This window comes from Eutrigla gurnardus, assembly GCF_963514095.1.
Source record: "Eutrigla gurnardus genome assembly, chromosome: 12".
In the NCBI taxonomy this organism is placed as follows: domain Eukaryota; kingdom Metazoa; phylum Chordata; class Actinopteri; order Perciformes; family Triglidae; genus Eutrigla; species Eutrigla gurnardus.
Window position 1 is genome coordinate 26,774,981 of NC_139926.1, and position 16,647 is coordinate 26,791,627.

The 16,647-nt window shown below is 44.3% G+C and overlaps 2 protein-coding genes across 2 annotated transcripts; both read right to left on the minus strand.

The window, feature by feature from the left end:
- Positions 1-1,805: 1,805 nt before the first annotated feature.
- On the minus strand, positions 1,806-10,827 carry cops8 (COP9 signalosome subunit 8). Its single transcript, XM_084023258.1, has 7 exons — positions 10,703-10,827; positions 9,747-9,817; positions 9,433-9,481; positions 8,492-8,624; positions 3,251-3,358; positions 3,101-3,163; positions 1,806-2,219 (listed from the first exon to the last, which is right to left on the minus strand). Exons 1-7 carry the CDS (start codon positions 10,793-10,795, stop codon positions 2,140-2,142), a joined length of 597 nt encoding a protein of 198 aa, XP_083879384.1. The 5' UTR covers positions 10,796-10,827; the 3' UTR covers positions 1,806-2,139.
- trim63b (tripartite motif containing 63b) lies at positions 3,377-7,776 on the minus strand. Its single transcript, XM_084023257.1, has one exon. The coding sequence runs from the start codon at positions 7,153-7,155 to the stop codon at positions 6,109-6,111; it is 1,047 nt and encodes a 348-aa protein (XP_083879383.1). The 5' UTR covers positions 7,156-7,776; the 3' UTR covers positions 3,377-6,108.
- Positions 10,828-16,647: the final 5,820 nt, after the last annotated feature.

A 16,647-nucleotide genomic window follows, 5' to 3' on the forward strand; every position in this document is an offset into this window, starting at 1 on the left:
TTTTTCCAAACTTAAAGTCATTTGAAGCCAAACCACAAAGTTTATTTGTTTTTACTGAACCTAATCATGTAGTTCTGTTCCAGCTCTCTACGACGTTCATTATATCATCAGTCTTCAAACGGCAAAACGGTCTCAAAACAGAAACGTGCAGTTTAGTTGAAAGGGATAAAAGCAGAAGAAGAACATTAGGAGCTAACTTCAGCTCAGAGGTCTCCAGACTGAGTCTCCCTGAGAGGGAACGTAAACAACAGGAAGTCAGATTTTCTATTCTGAGCCCAAAGTGTTTAAAAAGCCGTGTTTCAGCAGACCTGTATCACGTCAGTGGCATGTTGCACTAAACCAGACAGAAGTGACCTTTGACCTCTGGAAGAAATGACCTCACCAAAGTCTCTGTTGCCTCTTTACTGTCTGCAAACAAACATCAGGAGATCAAACAGATGATTCAAATCTGAGCCGCTTCAAAGGAGGAAACACGTGAGTGACGGAGGTCGTTACGTAACGACGGCTGTAGTTCATCACAAACACAACAACGTTCAGCCGCATTACAGCGCACTGATTCATGAGGTCAGCACGTCCAACCGGCTGAAACACGAGCTTCCTTCGGTGAACCAGACTCACGTTGTCGGATTCTGGAAACACACAGTTTGACCTCGCGTCCTCCACATGTCCTCCGTATCACATGAACCCGTAAAACTGTTGTCGCACGCATCAAGTTACTGTATCAACGGTCTGGAAGGCTTTTAAACTTCACTGTACACGGATTTAGTTTGCTGTCACACGACATGACTATTGATTTCACAACAGATACAAATAAAGTAGCTGTTTTCACTTTTCTTAGCTGGAATGGAGATTAAAAGAAATAAAAACAGTGGAAATTAAGTTCAGATGTGGTGGACATTTGCAGAAATTAGGCGAATATAATCATCATCAATTTATTTATATATTCCTTCCTGCATTGTACACTATTTTATTTTTTTAATTTATGGAAATAAGAATTTTTAAACCTTTTTAGCATTTCAGTATTATTAGTAATATAAGATTATATATTAATGAAGCTATTATTAAATCACTTTCTAGTGTCACCACAATGCATCTCCACGGATTTCAGAAAACATTGGCCAGTACGGGGATCGAACCCGCGACCTTGGCATTATTAGCACCACGCTCTAACCAGCTGAGCTAACCGGCCGTGCTAATGCTAAATGTTACTGGTGGACAAGCTCCGCCCATACTGACGTCACAGCTGGTTTCTGACAGCTCAACTGTATCATGTCTTCTTATTCGTGATTTACATTAAATTGGCTCTGTTACCATGGAAACACATTGATGTCTACTTGCTGGTTCATGAGTGATGAGGCTCCGGTTCCTCCTCAGACCGACTCCAGAACACGTGTTTACACAGCAAATACATAATAAACCTATATTTACTGGATATTAAAGAAAGGAAGTCTATTTCAGTAAACAACCAACAAACACTTTGAAAACAAAGCAAACCAGGAAATAAAAGAGATCCTCGCCCCCACAAACATTAAATCACATCAAACATCTGAGCCTTCAAGCTAGCAGATCAAAAGAGCACCAGAAACCCAGACCAGACCAGAAACCCAGACCAGAACCAGACCGGCATCCGTCTTAATGGTGATAATCAACAATGACTCGTCCTGACGGGACTTTGAAGAAGCTGGAAATCCATGAAACAATGTGAAAGTAAATTCATACAAGCGGACAAATGATTCTGAAGTCATATTAAGGTAACTGGAGCTCTGATGCGGCGGTGACATCACAACCCAATAAAAGACGTGAAATTAGAAACAGAAAAAATATTTATTCACCAGCCAAAACATAAAAACTTCAACAATATGAGGTCTGAAATCCACACGAGACTTCTGCTACCGGACACACACACACACACACACACACACACACAGGAAAAATAATATAATACATAATGTTTGACATTTTCACCGTGTCGTGTGAATGAACGAAGGTGGTGGGGGGAGGTGTGTGTGTTTTTGGTACATCTTCAGGGGAGCGGGAACCAGAGGAAGAGTGTTCTCCCTCTCTGTACCGGCGAGCGAAGAGGGACAAAGTAAAGAAAGAAAGCAGAAAAGGAGTGGCGGCAGCAGCGGCGGTGGGCTATCAGTTCTCGAGGAACGCCACGTAGTCGGTGAGTCTGGCCAACTGCTGCTCATTTGGAACCAATGAGACGGGGGGAGGATCTGTGGAGAGACGGGGGAGGAGAGGGTGAGTCAGAGGGGGATTCCTCTCTGGGCCAAGTTCTGTCTATCTCCTTACATTAACCAGCAGGCGCTCTGACTCACACAGAGACATCACATTTACATGATCCACACTACGATCACCATGAGGGCCGTGGAAGAGGACCAGAACAACATCCTCCTCCAATCATGTCTGCAGGGTTCCTCCACCTTTGCCAACATCTAATTCAAGCACTTTCCAAGCATTTCAAGGTGCATTTCCATGCTTTTCCAGCCCCTTCCAGCTGTGGTAAACTCCATATTTGTACCAATCCAATGGTCAGTATTCAGTCTACTTATTATGTCACTTGTTCATCACATTAAATGAGATGTTATTGTCCTCTAAACAACCAACATGATGTTTGGAGACAGCTTTTTACAGAAGGACCACAAATGAAAGGAAAACTAATTCCACTAACAGATCCACAGAAATATAATCACCAACTATTTTCATCATCTGTTCATCATCAAAAGTCATTTTTCATAAAGAAATGTCAGAAAATGCTGTTTTCAGTCCCTCAAATATGGAGATCTTCTTTTCTCTGTTCTATCATAGATGTCATCACATACAACACACATTTCAAGACCATTAGTCTAAATCCAAGCACTTTTCAAACCTTGAAAACACCACACTAAACATTCAAGTGTTTTCAAGGATTTCCAGCACCCGTATGAACTCTGTGTCTAACTCTAGAGAAGGGACGATGAAACCTATAGATATGCAGGCTAGATCAGGGGGACTCTGTTCTTCTTCTGTCTTTCATTGGGATTAAGGATGCAGGAAAACAGACCAGTGGGCTGATGACAGGTACAGATTTAAAAAAAAGGGCAATGCTGCCACCTACCTGGCTTTTTGGGCATCACCATCCTGGTGGCGGGGTCTGCCTGCCAGCCCTGGGTCACCACACCTGAGGCCGGGAAAGAAGAAGTGCTGGTTATGTAAAACATCGTTGTTTACACCCAGCCTGATGACACCACACTTCCTGTGACCTCACCCTTCACGGCCTCCTCCACGGAGTATCCCACGAAGGCGGCGAAGTCGTCGGCAGCGATGGAGGTGTAGGCCTGGGCCACCAGACTGTAGGCCCTCTGCCGCGTGCTTTCTGCAGGACGCATGGACACGGTCATGTCAGGTGGATGTATATCTTTGTATACATGTGGAGGGCTGAGGTGCCAACACCGTGCTCTGCTGTCTATTTTAGGTGCATATAGAATAACGGGAGACAGCAGCAGCTCACCGTGAGCTCAGAGACACGCTGAATGTCGTAAGGTCATTTTGGCGAATCAGCAGGAGCAGTGAGTTATAGAGGCAGGAGTCATGAAGCCAGTCTGCTCTGATGGCTATTTATGGGAAAACGCTGTTGTTCCGGTTCGTTCCTGGTCATTCTGTGTGTCTGCGTTGAGGAAGTGGCTTTTTAACGACCGGCTGAAGTTGTTGGGGATTGAATTAAGAAAAAAAAGCTATGCTGAGCTTTTTAAAGGACCATTCTAAAAGCCCCGCCCCTTTGATTGCAGACTGGCCAATCAGAGTGCAGCACTGACTGACCAGCTGTGATCCATAGAATTTACGTGCAATTATTTTATTTTTAGGTTGCTTTTAATGGAATAAATGATCATGTTGTTAAAGAGTAATATCTTGCTAATTATTTCAGCCTCCATTGAAATGTTATTTTTACGCATTTAATTAAATTTGATGGATAAAAACCTCAATAAACAACCCTGGTTCATCGTTCCACTATTTCACCAGTCCCGACCTGAAGCCTTAGTCCACGGCGGTAGAAGTGAGAATAAAAAGGGGTTCAGACATCAGCAGGGAGGAAACGTCTGCAGACAGCGTTCTGACATCCAACGCTGGAATTAAGGGCTTCTTTATTTGGACTAAAGCGGCGATTTAACAGCAGAAAGACACGTTTGGCGACTTTTATTCGGGTTCTGTTTGACTTTGAATGAAGCTTGTTTTCACGAGGTGGTCTGGTGTATTTGGCGAGTGACACAGCTGTTGATTTTGCCTTCAAACAGCACTGTAGTGCATGGAGGGCGGGGCTTAGCCGAGGGGTCAATCACTTCTAACATCTGGGTTTGTTGTTAAGTATCCTTGGATTTCAAAAATGATGAATGTATGTGGATGAGGAGTCAGGATTTTCCATCATTGTACTTTATATACTATATATACGAGATACGTTTCCATTGCCTCTCAACATGGTGACGGCTGAGCCAGCGGCTCGCAGCTAACAGTGCTAACAGGTGCTGATAGAGGTAAACAGTGCACGGCCCAAATAATAATGCTGTCAATATCAAATTCCTGAGCGTTAAAAAGAGACCGTGTTAAATGAAGCCTGCTCCAGGTGAAGTACTGACGGTGTAGTTCTGATGTACCTTCATCAACAGGCACCGGTTCAGGCTTCCAGACCTCAGAGCCGAATCACGGATCTACACCATGGAGTTTAAGAGTGACGGGGGCCTCATAAGCGAGTGGAACAACATGCGTTCCCTGCTACTCCGGCAGCTATCACGTAAGAGCATTGACAGGGGGGGTTTGTGGCCTTTGGTGTTTTATCGCCTAGCAACGGTGTGTGTGTGTACCAACAGTCTGCTCCGGCAGCAGTAACAATAACAAGTGGGATGAGAGGAGACAGCTGTGAGTGGAAGGCTGCAGACCAGCGGGCTTCCTGTTCTCCCCCGTTATTGTTCCCGTCCAAGAAGAGACGGGAAGGGATGAAAACATCAACAAAGTCTTTGTGTATCAGCTGTATTTGAAGGTACTTTATTCTGTCACGGTCTTCATTAAAGATACGGTTATGGACGAATATCCTTTTTAGACATTACTGTGATCAAAACTGGCAGAGAAATCAAATTGATGTGTCGTTGTGGCGTCTCCCCACGATGGATGACCAGACAGGAAGCTGACGAGTCTTTGTCACCTCTCTAGTCAGCAGAAAAGGCTGAACCACGTATCAAAGCATTGGTGCACCTGACCGGCAACGTGGCCAAGCGGGTCATCTCCAGGGGGTTTTTTGTAACCCGGTCCCCCAGGCAGGCAGGCGGACGGGTATTTTTACCGTGGCCTCTTGACCGTTAGGTGGTGACTCGCGTGGCAACTGGAGCGGCCTTTCTTTAGTGCTGAGCTGCTGAGCAAGACGTCCATGAGGGGGAGGCGGGGAGCTTTTATGGAGGAGAAACAGGACCTGGCCTGTCCTTCTCTGGGTCTATTCCAGGGCCGCTATCACTTCTCACCTCTTAAAAATAGCCCCCGCTTTTCACCGGCAAAGGCAAAGCAGACAGGACATGGCAAGGGCCTTTATTTTTAAATACAGCCCATCACCAAGTAAGAGCAGAAGCAGACTGAAGGAATATTTCCATGGAATCACTCCAAACGTCTCTACTTCTGTTTACTTCCTTTAAAAGTTCATGTTTTAGTTTATCAATGAATGAAATCGGTGCTCAACTTCATGCTTTATTCCACATTCCATCAAAGACAGGTTTGGTGATTACAGGCAGAACAGCTGATCACCATTTCAATACAAACTGGAGGACAAAAGTGAGAAAAACTCAAACGACTACTTCTATGAGCTACATGAGGAGAAATTATGTGCAACCAACCTTCAGACGTCCTAAAATGACATTTATCAAGACCAGGTTCTCCATTTAACCAGCTTAGAAGTACAAAAGTATAAAAAAAAAAAAAAGAAATTAAGAAAATATGAATACGACACTGAAATTAAATATTGCACTGAACGTGAGGGCCCACATCCACCGAAACAGCAGATGTAGTCCCTGCCATCAACATGTCAAATAACCTTCAACAGCACAGATTACTGTAATTCCTACAAGTCCACGCTGACTTCAAGTGCCATTATTCCTCCTCCTCTTCTTCCTCTTCCTCTGCATCCTCAAATTCATCATCTTCACACACTCCAAAGTCCATTTTGGCGAGGACCGCTTCGACGTGCTCCGTCGACAACGTGAAGTGGTCCATCTTCTCGAAGCCGGGCTCGGGCCTCTCCTCTCCCAGTGAGCATTTAGCGGCGTGTTTGGTCTGCATGATGAGGCCCTTGGAGGCCAAGAGGAACTGCGCGGCGCCGCCCTGCTCCAACGCCTTCACGGCCGTGTCCGTGAGCTCCGAGCTGGTCTGCAGGCGTTCGCCGTAGCGTTGAGCGAGCGCCCGCAGGGCCGCCACCTTCTCGTCCTGCTCCTTAGCGACCTGCTCCAGCAGGACGCTCTTACGCTCCTCCAGGACGGCGTACAGCAGGTCGAAGCGCTCGGCCAGGCCTTGCTTAGCGCTCTGAGCGTTTTCCTGCACGGCCCGGCAGGCGTCTTCCATCTGGTTGATCAGGGCCTGCAGGCGGCTGTTGCCGGTCACCAGAGTGTCGATGGCGTTGCTCAGTTCCCCCTTCTGGACCTGGTACACGGTGGCTAAAGGCGACACCTCGCAGTCCTTGTGCTGGCCGAACACCTTGCACATGGAGCAGGTGGGGACCTGACAGGTCGTGCAGTAGATGTTGATTTTCTCGTCCTCGTGTTCTTGGCACATGGGCTCTTTTGAATCTTTGGGCTTCAGGGTGGGTTCTGTGGTGCCGGTGCCGGTGCCCTCCTGCTGCTGCTTGTAGAGGTCGATGATATTTTCCACCAGCAGGTTGCGCTGAAGGCCGTGCACGCCGTGGCGGTCGAGCACGACCTCGAAGCGGCAGGTGGGACAGCGGAAGACGCCGCCGGAGAAGCGGTACGGGTTGCGCGAGTCGTAGAGGTCGCTGGCGCAGCCGCGGCACAGGTTGTGCTGGCAGGGCAGGATGACCACGGGTTTGGTGAACATCTCCAGGCAGATGGGGCAGCTCAGCTGCTTCTCCAGGCTATCCATGGGGCTCGGGGGCCGGACCATCGATCCTGTCCTCTGAACGTCCATAATTAACAGGAAAGTCTTTAACTACAGTTAGACCACCTTAATTCTCACAAGAGAGAAAAAGAGGAGGACCGAAGGGCGTTCTCCTCTCCTGAGTGTGTGCTGCTACTTGTGAAACGCTGATATCTATTCTGGCTGAGAGCTGGCAGCTCCGTCATTTATACCGGCCCCCCACAGCTGGTGACATCTGATCCCCTCCACCAACCGGAGCACACATTCCTGCCGGCGTGTTGTCGTGGGAGCTTTTCACAGAATTGCCCCCCCTCTCCTTCTCAGCCCTGCATGTGTCACTAGTCCCAGTGGGCACTGTGTCCCCTCTGACAGGACAGAGGTGGTGGACTGAGACTAGCAGGGTCCATGTGACCGGCTCAGAGGGGCCCCGGCTCAGTCCCATTGGTAAACAAGTCCGTGTCAACATCCTGTGACGTCGGTGTTGTTTGGACCATCTCCTCTCATTGTTGTGAATAACCTGGTTTGATATTTATGTAAACCGTCCTGACTGTGGAAACGCTGTAACTTTATCATACTTTTCACATGAATGTCTACATTTAAAAATCGGCCGCAGAAAATTGATGGTTTTGATGATTTAATCAAGATTTATTGATCATCGATTACATTAAGTTGAAGTCCTTCTCTTTTTTGCATTAATGCGTTTCAAATAAGATTTACATGTTTAATGCCTAATGTTTATGTCACATGTATGGCCAATAAGCTGTAGTGACAGTTGCATGTGATGCACTGGTTATATAAATATACTACAACAAATATATATAGTAAAAATAAAGTGTATACAGTAATTACAAATCTATTCACTAAGAAGTACTGTATTATATAGATCAATTCTTTTGAGGAAGATTTGCTGCCTTTAGAACAAAAACGTTCTAAAAAGGGTTCAAAGTGAGTGATTAGAGTTGAACAACCACCAAGCAATTATTACCAACGGTTGCCCAAGAGTCACATGACAGACTGCCCATCAGCAGATCAACAAGGAGGACGGTCAACACGAGGGAGAAGCTATTCTTAAACCTGTGCACCATCACATGGCGCTGAAGCCCAAACAATCGTGAGCATGAGGGCGACGACGTAACGTCTCGGGAGTATGGTGTTGTTTATCACCTGAATTCACTCCCTTCATTTTCCAAAATGTGATTTCCCTCTGGGTTGCATCATAGCTCCAACTGTTTTCAGCTGGTGATCCCTTCAGATAGTTAATCTAAATCATGCTGAGGAAATAATAATATGTGTATTCTGTGCCCTATAGGCTGCAGTTTACCTGCTGTTTAAGTGTAAAACATCAGAATAACTTAAGAAGCGAACTGTCAGAGGAGACATCGTTTACCTCGGAGAGCCTCCATGACCGGCAGGATATTCTCCGACCACTGGAAGGCTGCGATGGTTGTGTAGATCCCCGGGAAGTCGCGTTGCCAAATGCGTTGGCCGACGGCCCAAATAGATGTCAATTCAGGGTTCGCCTGCATACGACAAACACAAAAGCATTCCAAAAACGTTCAGTATGCCTCACATGACTGTGAAGAGCACACGCCCCTGAATACTTGGGTTACATCTTTATCTACGGCCCCGTCCATTTTTTAAAACACTGCATCGTAGGGGGCAAACGTGAGACGAGGCAGCTGAGCATCCGACGGATCTGGGATCAGACCGGCTAACATTACTCCATCTGCCTCCAGAATGAATTAATTGCCATCCTTTGAGCAATCAGAGAACTGAAGGCAGCAAATGCACTTGTTACTAGTAACACGTTATTTATAGAGACTGGATTTATGTTTCTATAATGGCTAGAATGTACTTCAAAGTGAATCCACGTTGTGTTTCCACTGAGCATCACCGGCTTGTGTCATAGAGATCGGCAGTGATTCTCTTTAGAAAACCTCTCTTTTACTGCAGCAGGGTCCGACAACCTGCCCCCTCAGACCTAGTTGTGGTTCTCCCGTTCTCCCTAGTCCTGGTTTCCAGCTCCTCCAGCTGCAGCTTCTCCCCATCTCACACCACATGGAGGGGAACTTCCTGCTGGCGTACAGGTCTGCCTGGACCACGTCAAAGATCCTGCTGACCACCAAATTCTCTTTGGTCGGCCGCGTCACATCAACGAGGACCGGTGGTTTTGAAAGCAGTTCATTCTTCTTCAAATTACTTTAAAGCTAAATGTCGGACAGCCACCTTTGTTTCCCTTTTCCCTCTTTAAAACTAACAAACAGGACAATCACGTGGATCGCACCCAAATGAGTAATTCCTCTCCATGTGTTTTTAAATCACGCTTACCGATTTTATCGCCTGTGGAATCCGTTTCCAGAGATACCGGCCGTTATTCCTGTGGAAACCACATCAGCCAGTTAGACAACACAGAATCAAGTTCAGAGGATATGAACCTACTATTCATCCCCAAAGCAAATGTGTCATTTGTAAATCCATCCATGCACATGATATATGTTCTGTTATAGCACCGATAGCCGAGGAGAAGAACTGTCTGCAAAGTTATTTTGATATTAAGGATGCTTTACAACATGCAACATGTGTGTTATTATCTGTCTGATAAACAACCCCGTAGAGAAAGAGAGACGTCAGAGTCGACTTACATGTCGTTGTGGAGTAAATAGAGCGACAGCAACTGAGCGTACACTTGAGGCGTTGCGATGCCCCCTGGAGCCTGTTGAACACAAATACAGGTGTGAATTTTATTTTGATGTATTATAACTGATCTCATCCCCCATTATTTATTCTTGTGGACTTCTCTGTTTTTCTATTGCACTTTAACTGTATTATTTTATTGTGTATTGTTGCCTTCTGCTACACATATTGTAAACAGTAAACCTAATATACATTAGTTAACGTGAAGTAAATTATTTTGTGCTAACGTGATAGCATTATAATAACTTTATTAATAGCACCTTTAAAAACAACAGTTTACAAAGTGCTTTTGACAGCAGAATAAACACACATACAGGTCTACACACAAATACACAAGTTAAGAGAAGGTGAAACACAGTAGAAAGTCAATACAATATAAATAAATTAAACATAAAATACAAATACATAAGCAAAGAAATAAATAAAACAAATAAATCGAAATTAAAAGGTTAAAACAGGCGTTGACCCCTTAGATTACAATGTTATAAACTATATTAAAACTATATGTGAGTGATAAGTTGGTGTTTTTTTACGTTACGGGAACCTAAATAAATCAGTTCTGTTGGGTTAGCTGTAGCTGTGCTTCTTAGCAACATAACAGAGATGTGTGGCTAGCTTAGGTTAGCTTCCTAGCTAACTTTACTTTATCTGCTAATAGAATAAAAACAGAGCAACTCCAACAGTCGCCGTTAAATGAGGACAGTCTATTTCACTGAAGAGTCGACTAGTAGCGTGAATTCATTCATGTAATACCATAATATGAGCGCCGGGAAGTAAACATAGCGTTACAGTAACCAGGCTAGCTCGTTAGCTGCGGCGTTAGCCGGAAGCTAACTGCCAGACTGCGTCACTACGGAGGCCTGAATCAGAAACACACGGGCGGATTCGGCGACTCGACGCTTACCTCGAGCTCCTGAGCTTCACATTGCTCCAATAATTTATCGTAATTTTCCTCCATAATCACCGCAGCAGGCATGTTGATGCCTAGCTGTTGCATTGGGACCTCCTTCTTCTTCGTCGATACAATTGTGGTAGATTCAGACGCTTGTCGGTGGGGTTCTTCTTCTTATTATTGTGCAATTCCGGCAGTTTAAACGCTATTTAGCGTATTACTGCCCTCCACAGGTCCGATGATGAACTATATTTTCACATATAATCCTGTATTGCGCAGGAATTTCAAAATTGCCTTAGAGATCAACTCATGGTTCTCACGATGTCCAAGCAAAGAAAAAACAGAAAAAGCCTGAACTCCAGGTCCTAACAGTCTATCAAATAATGTCTTTCTGATCTATATTTTCGACACTCCAGAAGCACATGTTTTGTTGTCTCAGGACTCCCACACTCACACAGACCAGACACATGTTTCCCTACAATAAACAAGGAGTGATTTGACCCACAGTGACCCAGTCTTAGTCTACACAGTTTAACTGAATCCCTACGGGACCGAAAAGTGCAGGTACATCTTTTTTTAACAAGAGGTTGTAAAGAGAAATAGTGTCTACCCCTACTTTCTTTTTCCCACCCTTTCTGCCATTCCTTCATTAAGCCCTCTTTAATTATTTCTCTCAGCTCCGCTCTCCCCCAGGATATATGGACATCTACTCACTATTCAAACTCTGTTTTGCAATCTGATCCAGCTGCTCATTCCCCTCAACCCCTGCGTGTCCCGGAACCCAGCAAAAGGTGATGTTAGATCTAAACCCAATTCTAAAAAACACAGTGAAGATGTCAATAATAATATCAGGTTGAGCCTTAGATTTTCCCCTTCTTAAGGCTTCCAGAGCAGCTGCAGAGTCTGAACAGATGATAACCTCTCTAGATCTGGTTTCCTCAATCCAGTTTAATGCCCATAAGATTGCCATCAACTCAGATGTAAAAACAGAGCTCCCATTAGAGATGCGCCGGCCTGGCGCGCAGTTGGCGGAGTGGTTAGAGCGCATGCCATGTATGAACGTACATACGCCGACCCCGGTTCGAATCCCGGCCAGAGGTCCTTTGCTGCATGTCACATCCCCTCTCTCTCTCCTCATGTTTCCGATCTATCCACTGCTAATAAAAGGCGTCTATGCCTCAAAAAAATCTTAAAAAAAAAAAAAAAAAAAGAGAGATGCGCCGGCCAATCTTCACCCCAATCTGCTCCACAAACATCCCAAACCCAGCTCTCCCACTAACTGGATCTCTAGATCCATCTGTGAAAATAATCAAAGTGTTGTCTCTGATTGAATTTAGATGTTCTACTACTGTTGAATTTACCCGCTTTTTATCTTTTTCTTGTAAAAAGACCAGTTCAATGTTCAGCTCAGGCAGCACCCAATATGGCATAGCCAGCTTGTATGTTCCGCTACGCTTACCTGTTCCAAACCCAGCCTCCCAGCCCACTGATTTATATTTGCAAAGAATGTTTTATACTTGTTGCCTCTGTCAGACTCTTGTAACAGGCACCTTGCTGGAAAAGTTTGATGACACCCACTTAGTTTTACCCAGTACTGTAACCCTAACTTAATGCGCCTTAACCATAAGGGCATTTCTCCCATTTCAATAAGCAGGGCAGGGACTGGGAATGTTCTGAAGGCCCCACAGCAAAGCCTCAAAGCCCTGGCCTGCAACACATCTAGCTTTGCCAGAACAGATTTAGATGCAGACCCATACACAAAACACCCATAATCAAGAGAGGATCTGATCATGACCTGGTAAATTAATAGCATTGTCTCCCTGTCAGCCCCCCACTCACAGCCAGCCAGACTTCTGATAATATTCAAAACTTTTTCACATTTCAGCAACATTTTTCTGACATGCACAGCCCAAGTCATCCGCTCTTCAAACCAAACACCCAGACATTTGAAAGCTTTGACCTTCTCCAATGGGGATCCATACATATGCAATCCAATATTAGGCAGCTTCCTTTTAAAGCCAAATACTATATATTTAGACTTAGAGGCAGATATTTTGAAACCCCATGTGCTCCCCCCTTCCTGTCGGTGGAGTTGCTGCTCTCTGCTGGATAAAACGCGAACGGCAGGTTGTATTTTACACCTCAGACAGCATTGTAAACCAAAGATACAATCACTGTGTTATAACACACTATAATACAACGACAATAATTAATTCATTGATTAAATAAAAGCAAGAAAAAGAGAAACCATCCTACAAGAATATGTTGTTTCTTTACAAGGTTGACAAATAAAGTCTGCATTCATCAAATGTCCAAGTGTATTTCCTACCAACAAGTTGGTCCAGGGCGTCATTCTTCTTCTTTACCTTCTTTGTTTAGTTTAAACATTTAAACCCTTAACATTTAAAGGTTAAACCTGCCCCAGTGTGACTCATACATAAAAATAAGTCAAACAAAAACAGAAATAAATAAATCATCGTCTGTTTGGACATTCCAAAAACATCTTCATACTAAACACCATAAAGGGAATAAATCTTATAAATCTTATTGTCTCTCTAATTGTATTATATATTATTATATCCCCATCACAATCCTCCTGAAAATCACAACTGGATCTTATTGAACATCTCCAGTCAGTCTCGTTGTGGGTCTAATAAGGGTATCACAACAACAACAACAACAACAACAACAACAACAACACGCCACAGTGAAGACGTTGTGGTTCACACTCTCATGCTGCACATTTAGTTCATCCTTTAATTGTCATTTCCACCCAGAGGTTTTAGAGAAAGTCCCTGTTAGTTAATTGTTTTATTTTAATAAAGGATAATATCACATTCAGTAGACTTTAGTTTGCTGTTAGTGAACTCCACAGTGACGAGAGTGACTGTCTATCCTCTTAAACTCACTAATGATGCTCCACTCTACTGTCTGCCAGCATCTGGGATTTTCTTCTTCTTCAATCCTTTTTGATCTCTCCATTTTCTTTGATGCCATTGACTGCATACATTTATGTCCTCCACTTTGGAAAAAAGGCTCGCTATCACAGACAGAGCTTCATTGTGGCTCCACTATTTTGCCGTCTTGTTGTTGTTGTTGTGGAGAATGCATTAGTCTTCTCTGTTGTTCTTTAGCTTCAGGTAAAGATGCATTAAGGCAGAGCAAATACGGGAGTTTGATTTTGCCTTTCAAAAACGTGGTAGTTTTCTGCAGCCTCTCTTCCAAACGCCTCGTCCAAAATGTGTATTTAAATGCAGGAAAAGCCTCATTGGAGGTTAAAAACTGGCCAAGACAGCAGCGGCATTTTAAACAACATCGAAACGGTTGCAGACAGATAAAGTTACACCTGCTGTTTGAAACGTCCTTGGAATTCTCTTCTCTTTTTACGAGGCTTCACTTTAAGACTAGTGCCACACTGTTTCCCCCAGGTGACAACTCAGATGTCTCTTCTTTATCTTCGGTGGAAACATCCGTCAGTCATTTTTAAAGATTCACAACTTGTTTTTAGTCTCCAAGGGCAACAATAAAAAGATGTTGCAATAATTCTCCACGGGGAATAAAATTAGGAGCTGCTAACCAAATAAGATAAATAATAGATTTCTGCAGTTGGTGTAAAAAGGAATACATAGTGAATTATTTATTGCGAATAGAAAATAGCTTATAATATTAAAGGGTTGTCATTTTTATAAGCTGAAATAATATTGGTGGAAAATCCCAGATGTGTTTTCAGGCATTTACATGAAATAAATGGTTGCTGTCGGTGCAGAATCAGAAGACTCAGAGCCTGTTGGCATGGCGACCACTCAGGTGGTCAGATTGTCAAAGCCGAAGCTGAAGTGCCTCAAACTGTCATTCTCTCTGCTGGCCACCAGGGGGCGACTCCTCTCTGGTTGTATAGAAGTCTATGAGAAAATGGTCCTACTTCTCTCTGCTGGCCACCAGGGGGCGACTCCTCTCTGGTTGTATAGAAGTCTATGAGAAAATGGTCCTACTTCTCTCTGCTGGCCACCAGGGGGCGACTCCTCTCTGGTTGTATAGAAGTCTATGAGAAAATGGTCCTACTTCTCTCTGCTGGCCACCAGGGGGCGACTCCTCTCTGGTTGTATAGAAGTCTATGAGAAAATGGTCCTACTTCTCTCTGCTGGCCACCAGGGGGCGACTCCTCTCTGGTTGTATAGAAGTCTATGAGAAAATGGTCCTACTTCTCTCTGCTGGCCACCAGGGGGCGACTCCTCTCTGGTTGTATAGAAGTCTATGAGAAAATGGTCCTACTTCTCTCTGCTGGCCACCAGGGGGCGACTCCTCTCTGGTTGTATAGAAGTCTATGAGAAAATGGTCTACCAATGCTAGTTAACTACTAAGATGACTTTAACTCTTATCTAACAACCAACAGGTGACATCACCATGACGACTTCCACTTCCTATACAGAGTCTGGTCTCTAGTCCTGCTGTGAATCTGGACCCTAAACTTCTCTTCTTCTACCACAAAAAGAAGAGCTGAAGCGTATGTAGACCTTCAATCCTTTAGTGTAATCTCAGAATAAACCTCCATGCACACAAACATGAATCCTCTGCTGAAGGCCGGATTCTCTTCCAGATGAAACTGGAGCAACATTCTGCAATAACAAAAGTCACCACTGGGGGGCAGCCTTGCTCAGTTCAGCCGTTTTTACAAGACACTGCAGATCTGAGATCTTCCTGTGTGTCAGGCAGCTGATTGATAGAAAGTTCGTTTTTTACATTATTCTTGCTATAACATTTAATTCCATTCAGCTCATTTTACTCTTGTTCTTTATTTATATTGCCTTAAAGCTGCAATTTGTTGAAATCAAATTTTCTCGTTCATTTGTTAAATGTGTTAGTAGCAGTAGAGACATATGATCAGTTCCTTTGCCTCCTTTTAGTGTCCTAAAACCAAACCAATCAGAGCTTCAGTCAGCATCAACCAGCTCAAACATGAATCAAGACTCGGTTTGTCTACGGCTTATTTCTCTCCTTTGATTGAACCGTCCGGTGGGCTTGGGTGCTTGGTTTTGGCCCGGCTACCAGTCCTGGACATTTTGGTGCCTGATGTGACCTTGTTGATGACCTTGGTGATGCGTGATATTAGTCGTCATGATAGTATGTCTATGTTTGTAATTAAAAGGTTTCTTACATCTCGTCCTAATGACTTTGAACGCTACACATATTTAATACTTTCTGCTCCATTCCCTCATGGTGCTGTCTTCTACACCGTCATCTCCCTGCTCATTGTGATCCAACATACTACCTCCATGCTCATTGTCACATCCTCAATAATTCACTGCATCTCCAGAGCGGAGCGCCCCGTCGTGAACCAGGCTAATGGAGAAGATCAGAGGAATGCAAAGCAGTGGTGTAACAATTTAATTTAATCCTGAAACAGAATCCGTGAGCGATGTGAATGAATCCAACATCACAGCGAGGGAAGCGTCTGAGCATCTTTTCCTCTCTGAAGCGCCGGGTTTTAAAGCGCTTCACAAAGCCGTCGCTTCCCGTTGTTCACGCGTGATTAAAGCCTGACAGATGACACAATACACCGGAATACCAGAAATGTTTCTAAATGTACAGATTTCATTTACGCTGCTTCCTAAATGCAAATGTGTTAAGCTTTGAGAATAAACCTCAGTGTGGAGGATCAATAGAATTCCTAATGACTCCTCCTGTATCTCCCCCCCCACTGGGAACTCTGGTTCCAGTACTCTCACAGTTACCGTTACATCTCTCTGTGTTACAGAGACAGAAAATGATGGACGTGGAGAACGTCCATCATTTTCGTGGAGAGCAGTTTAAAGAGTGGAGGATAACTTCACTCCTTTTTTCTACACCGTCGTCATCATAAAAGGTCCAGAGACGTAAAGAGGGGTCAGAATTGTTCCTCCTCTGAGACAGCAACAGAGGTCGTGACCTCTTGGTGCATACTTATTTCAAACTTCACG

Bases quoted from the DNA above. Each gene is read 5' to 3' on its own strand.
- trim63b (XM_084023257.1), bottom strand. From the start codon at position 7,155: ATGGACGTTCAGAGGACAGGATCGATGGTCCGGCCCCCGAGCCCCATG.
- cops8 (XM_084023258.1), bottom strand. From the start codon at position 10,795: ATGCAACAGCTAGGCATCAACATGCCTGCTGCGGTGATTATGGAGGAA. The intron at 3,359-8,491 runs GTAAACGATGTC...TGCGTCCTGCAG, and splicing joins GGTCATGGAGGCTCTCCGAG to AAAGCACGCGGCAGAGGGCC. The intron at 3,164-3,250 runs GTGAGGTCACAG...TCCCGGCCTCAG, and splicing joins CGTGGAGGAGGCCGTGAAGG to GTGTGGTGACCCAGGGCTGG.